Raw genomic sequence first — 6,638 nt, forward strand, 5'->3', positions numbered from 1 at the left:
TTACCCACATGATCAACTGAGATGCGGAACGTAGGGTTCCTTCTTTCTGGCCCGAATCGACCGCCCTTCCCTCTCGATCTCAAACAAGAACCAAGAAAGAACAAACACAGAAACGAGCGATTGCCCACACGAGCAACTGAAAAGGAGCTGCGGAACGTAGGGTCCCTTTTTTGGGGTCCAAATCAACCATACTTCCCTCTAAATTTCAAACAAGAACCAAGAATGAACAAACACAGAAACGAGCAATTACCCACACGAGCAACTGAAAACGAGATGCGGAACAAAGGATTCCTTCTTTCTGGCCTGAATCGACCGCCCTTCCTCTCGGTAGGTAGCAAAGAAAGAAACGAGCAATCGCCGGAACAGAATGGATAAGAACGAAAGCAAGAAAGAAGGCGAAGAAAGGTCACCTTCCTCGACAAGAAGCTCCCATCCAAATCCCCACCTTCGCAAAGGATCCCGCGTCCTTCTTCTTCTCAAACCCCTTAGGCGATCGCTGATACTATTAACTACCCCACCGGAGATGTTCGCGCCGAGTCACCCCTGTAATATTACAGAGTGACGATGTGTCCCCGACGAACGCCGTTGCGCGTGCGAGTAGGACCATATTACAGGGCGACGATGTGTCCCAGACCAACATTGTTGCGCGTGCCGCGGGTCCCACTGGAATCTGTTGTAACTTCCACATCACCCGATTCTGTTGTAACTTCCACATCACCCACGTGGACGCTGCCTGGAATCCTTCTGCGGGCGCGGTGAGGGAAAGGAACAATGACATCTGTGGTTCGGGATCGCCGGTCGCCTCTGGCACGCATGGGAAAAGGAAGATAAAAAGTGAATACCCCTTATTGATATGCCATAGAAGGCAAAGTATCGGGATGAGATTCGAGCTTTAGTCCACGTCGGTTTCATCTTTTTCAATAATGAAACCCTTTTTTCTGAATGACCAATTAAATTACATATCGAATAATTCTATACGGGTCTCAGACGTAGTAAATATATATCAACGGGTTTGGGCGAACGTTTCCCTTGAAGTGACTACAAGGCTTAAGCAGCCAAGTGAAAAGCATCACGTGACATTTAGTACTAATCGAAATCAATCCTTATGCCATAAGGAATTGTCATATGGATTCTGGAATACTTGAAATATACATTTGGTGCGAAATTGATGCTGTGGTGCAGCAATGCATCGTTTTGATGAACCGATTTGTGAACTGAGATATCGATATAAGTGCCTGACAAGACACGCTGAAACAATAAAAAAATTACTAAATAATTAATTTGACAGCTGTGGGATTTGAACCCACGCCCTTTCGGACCAAAGCCTAAATCTGGCACCTTAGACCACTCGACCAAACTGTCTTTATTGATGAATTTTCTCTTAATATTAAATATAATGACTCTATTTGGTATCCTAAATGAACTAGCGGATAGATATGCTTTCCTTTCTTGCTTACCTCTGTTTTGTAACAGCAGCTCTCTCCGGCCAAAATGTAGCGGGGAACAGAATATGAAGTCTGAGAGGGAAATGATAACTCCGGCTTTCCATCTTCTACTCCCACTTTCTTGTTTCTTCTCCTCTAAAAAGAATTTTCTTTTGGATAGTGGATTCCTGCTCTCTACATCATTGTTCCAACTTGGATTCAAAGATTGCAATCATTTACTTCACCTTTGTAACACGATGATTGACTGATGTTTTCCTCAGAAAGGACAAAAAAGATCATTGTCCATTGTGAGAGTATTATTCTGTAATGCAACGTTCCTAGTCAATGAGCATGATATCAAGTAGAACAGATACATATTAAAATGTATATGTAAAGCGGAAGGATGAAAGTAGCTCAAGGTTTCTTCGAGTTCCACACCATTCTTGATCGTGTTCTTGCTGGAACTGTGGAACACAATCTATATTGGCTTCTCAGGAATCGACACAGTAATACTATAGCATGGCTGAAGGACATGCAAGTCCAAGGTGAAGGGGAGGTTTACAGGTCACTCTGCTTTTAACCCTCCTCTCTTTCGAAAGAGTTGGCCCCTCACGGAAGAAAAGAATACTTTTGGTGGTAAAATCCCATGTTGACATCCAACTATTCATGGCTTGGAATTGGTGCAAACAGTTCTCGTCGGTGGCGGTCAAAGGATCCACCACTTTTGTATTCCTATTAGGGATGACCGGGGATAATATTGGTGGTAGAACCCACTACAATGGACGGATATATTCTACCGCTTTAAAGAGAGGAGCATCTACCAGCTTCCTTCGATCACCTGCGAGGACTGTGTCTCTTAGCATGCAATGTCGGTAGCTACCAGTTTCATTTTAGTGTTTACCGTCCAATATCATTACTTCATAAACATTTTGATCATGTAAGATCGACAAAATTTGAGAGGCTCTGCACGCACTTTGTTCAAACGAATCAACATTTACTGTAAGAGCAAGAACAGAAGCAGATTAAAGAACATGATTGCTAGTTATAATACATACACTGTAATTGAAACTGAGGGTCAAACAACGCCTCCAAAAGGCAGAGGTAAATTGTGTCGATGATAATGTCTGGAATAATCAAGTGGACAAAAGAAACCACAAGGTTAATGATGAGGTAGACATCTCTCGGCGATGTGCAGCAGATGTTCTTTATAATGCAGGAATATAATGCAGGACCTGCTGCTTTATCCTCCACATCTGACTGCATGTCAAAAGCAGATATCCAGTGCTCTCGAGATCCAAGATGAACCACTTGCGCATGCAATTGGACTGCCTGCTTGGGTGATTAACAGATTAAAATCACGACAGTGGCGAGATGACAGTCGACTATAAGAACAAAGTGTGCAAGCTCTATCATCAAGAGACGTGATTCCAGGTAAGGAAAGAATCTGACGAGCTGCTGCCATAGACACATTTGCATGTACACAAGGTCTGCGATGCAGGACAGCACAGTGCAACATGGACATCCATAGAGGATTCTACTTCTCCGACATTAAGAATGTCTTATGAATTTAGCTGCATCTTTTTGTCTGACATTTTTACTGTAGAGGTTCTAAAAGTCAAAGATATTATACATGGTGTGGACATGGAATCCTGAACCCTTTAAACCTTATTCTTTTCCACCATTTCTTTTGACCGGGTATCTGTCAAAGACAAGAATCCAGTGGGACCATAATGAAAAGGTTACATATGGTGCACAAAGAACTCTCCGAGTCAAAACGCTTTACCCATGTCTGGAGCAATGGTGCCCTTCTCTTAAACCCGACATCGTATAAGGTTGATGATCCTAATTCCAGTTCAACTAATAGATCCACTTAGGGATTCGAAGGATCAAGACTACACCACCTAAAATCTATGGAGATGGGAGATCTCCGGTTTAATTGCTGATGCACTCGTACCCACTAGTTTCTAGTGAAGGCTGTACCCGAAGGCCACTGCCAACCTTGAATATAAATACGGAACCAACACTCCGTCTCTTGGCCAACCTTGAGCCATTTCCCTCTGGCAGTTCAGAGCTACGCAGATCAGCCATGGACAATAGGCATGACTCTGAGACTGTTAGGTACACCACCAATCCTTCTTCACGTACACTCATCTTTTATGCATCATGCATGTGCACGTTCCTGTTTCTTTTCCTAATGGTCATACTTTATATTGTGTTATTTGAAGTTCTTTCGTATATTTCTAATCTGGCTATTAAATGCGGTACGAGCAGAAACAAATGCGCAGCATGTTTCAGGCAATACAACAAGGTGGAGCATCTGGTGGAACATATGAGGGTTTCATTTCACTCGGTGCATGAGCCAAAGTGTGGGGTATGCCAAAAACACTGCAGGTTTTTTGAATCTCTCAGGGAGCATCTGATAGGTAAGCGATGTCTGAAGTTGGAAGCAGCTCTCGTCGCTCGACATTTGTATTCTAAGGATCAGATGATATCTTTGTTGAAGGACCACTGCCGAAGATTGAATGTGCCAGGGTATTCAGAACTCGAGGATGCAATCTATGCCTCAACATGTTCGAAAGTCCAAATGCTCTTAGAACTCACCGTGCATCATGCCAACTCTCTCGCGCTGCTTCGGTGAGTGACCTAAATGATAGAAATCAGCTCAAAACACGGCATCATCCCCTTAAAGGAAGAAAGAACAAGTGTCATGAAGGGCTGTGTTTCATGTTCTCATGTTGTTTTCTTCGTATGGTCTGAATTATGTAGGAGTTGGATCTTTAATATCTGAAATAAGATTCTTTCCAGAACCGTATAGGTGACAGTTTGATGCACTTAATGGATCATCCGTTGATTCTCTCGAGTCTCTAAGTGCATCTTAATCATAGTCCGTAATCATAGTCGAGCCAGCATACCCATTATTATCTTCATTCTTCTTTTAGGGGCTTACCTCTCGGATGTCGAGGATGAGCTTGCAGGGCTCATCGGATTATGGCACGCGAAATCAAGGTTCCCAGGTAGTTGCTTTGGCTTGCAAGATGGTCGGGGGAGGAAGCGATGGATCACTAGACCTGTGTGCCAGAGTCTGCCTGATCGGCGAGGACGAGAACGTTATGTTCCAGACCTACATCAAGCCCCAAATACCGGTCACAAACTATAGGTGCGTTTGTATGCCTTCTTTATTTCCTGTACTTCTCTGAACAAACTCGGTGGTCAACATGGAACTCCTTATCACACGAATAGGAGGAGCACCTAATACTTCAAATCGGTCCAGGTATGAAACGACAGGGATAAGACCTGAATACTTGAGGGACGCAATGGCGCTGAAGCAAGCACAGAGGAGGATTCAGGACTTCCTTAGCAACGGAGAACCCATCTGGAAGATACGCTCTCGGGGTGGAAAGGCAAGAATCCTCGTAGGGCACGGTCTGGATCACGACCTCGAGTCCCTTGGAGTTGAATACCCTGAATTCTTGATCAGGTACCTGCTGTATCCAATCTGAGTTTCAAGCGATCATCTTTCTGAGCAAGCGATCATCTCTCTCTCCGAGCGCATGCAGGGACACAGCAATCTACCCACCGCTGATGAGGACCAGCAAGCTCAGCAATTCGCTCAAGTATCTGACACAAGCCTACCTCGGGTGAGTGAACGAACACAAGTAAGGTTCATTTATCATGCTTCAGCTAGCACGCGCTTGTTCACCTATGCATATAATTCATCCGCAGATATGACATTCAAACCGGAACGCAAGACCCGTACGAGGACTGTGTGGCTGCGATGAGGATTTATATCAGGATGCGATCACAGAATCATCCGCGCGACTACGCCTCAGGCTGCGGCGAGAGCCGCAACAATTACCCAGCGTGGAGGCAACGGGAGCTGGAGAAGATGACACCGGATGCGTTACTGGAGCTCTCGGCATCCGATTACTACTGCTGGTGCCTGGACTCTTAAGCAAGTCGTGAAAGATGGCGCATGCATGTAGCCTACGTCTGCAGGACTGGGAGCAATCTTATCTAATCTGCTGTACTTAAAAAGGACTGTGGAGGCAGTCGATTATGCACTAGTTTTATAGATTGATAGGAGTTGCATCTCATGCAATTCTATAGCTTTAGATGTGTGCAATGAAAGTCATGTACTCTCTCTACGTAATCCTACATAATGTTTCAGTGCTACGGCTTATTTACTTGATAAAAAGTATGGAGCATGTTGCGGGGGGCAACTGTTTAAGCCGTGGCCTCGAGGCCGACGCGGCTCGGTTCGGGGGTCCGGATGTCGAGGATCTCGGGCGGTATCCCTTGGGGTCTCCCGGTGGTCGAGCACGGTGGTTCGGGTCGGGATGTCGGGTCGGGAGGTCAGGTCGGGAGCTCGGGTCGGGAGGTCGGGTCGGGAGGAAGCTCCATCGCAGCGCCGGGAAGAGGCGACATCGTCTCGCACCTCCGACGATCAAGTTAGCGATGTGGAGAGGGTTTTGGAGGAAGAGATGCCTTCGAGTGCGTTGTGCTTGTTTTCCTCCCCCTGTTCGTTTAGAACTCTGGGGTATTTATAGATGAGTTTGATGTTACCTGATGTGGCTGCTTGCAGGAGGCAGGCTGATAGCGTCTAACATGGGGTTGGCGTGGCGTGAAGAACCAAGCCTGAGTTAGGTGTTAATGCCGACTTCCTCGAGCAGTGTGTTGTCCAGGCATGGCTGACGTCATGGCGTGTCACATCGCCATTTTTACCCTTATCATATTCCCCCCCCCCCGAAAGGAGCTATGCGTCGGTTGTTGTATGAGAGGAGTATGATGCATGGCTTCTGTCTTCAGACGGGCTGGCCGCGCGGACGAGGTCTCGGGGAACATGGAGCCGAAGGGCCGAGGAGCACGACGCAGGCGGGTTGGCCGCGCAGGTGTGTCCCGGGGGGCACGAAGCCGAAGAGCCGAGGAGCACGACGTAGGTGGGCAGGGTGCGCAGGCGTGGTCTCGGGAAATGGGGTCGAGGAGCCCAACTCAATCGGGAAGCCGAGCAGGGGTTGCGACCTCGGACAATGTGCGACCGAGGAACACGGCACAGGCGGGCAGGCCGCGCAGGCGTGGTCTCGGGCAACATGTAGCCGAGGAGCACAACACAGGTGGGCTGGTCACGCAGATGTGTCTCGGGTCATGGGGCCGAGGAGCACGACGCAGGCGGGCAGGCCGCGCAGGTGTGCCTCGGAGGCCATGGAGCCGAGGAAC

At 47.2% G+C, this 6,638-nt stretch overlaps 1 protein-coding gene and 1 non-coding gene across 2 annotated transcripts; one reads left to right on the forward strand and one right to left on the reverse strand.

Annotated features, from left to right (window-relative positions):
• Positions 1–1,282: 1,282 nt before the first annotated feature.
• TRNAL-UAG (transfer RNA leucine (anticodon UAG)) lies at positions 1,283–1,362 on the reverse strand. The gene has a single exon. It is a non-coding gene; the product is annotated as a tRNA-Leu (tRNA).
• A 2,078-nt stretch (positions 1,363–3,440) lies between these two features.
• LOC135605019 (RNA exonuclease 4-like) lies at positions 3,441–5,522 on the forward strand. Its single transcript, XM_065094688.1, has 7 exons — positions 3,441–3,542; positions 3,696–3,847; positions 3,928–4,058; positions 4,364–4,581; positions 4,696–4,902; positions 4,982–5,062; positions 5,148–5,522. The coding sequence occupies exons 1-7, from the start codon at positions 3,511–3,513 to the stop codon at positions 5,374–5,376; spliced, it is 1,050 nt and encodes a 349-aa protein (XP_064950760.1). The 5' UTR covers positions 3,441–3,510; the 3' UTR covers positions 5,377–5,522.
• Positions 5,523–6,638: the final 1,116 nt, after the last annotated feature.

The sequence above is a fragment of the Musa acuminata genome, chromosome BXJ2-2 (genome assembly GCF_036884655.1).
Source record: "Musa acuminata AAA Group cultivar baxijiao chromosome BXJ2-2, Cavendish_Baxijiao_AAA, whole genome shotgun sequence".
NCBI lineage: Eukaryota > Viridiplantae > Streptophyta > Magnoliopsida > Zingiberales > Musaceae > Musa > Musa acuminata.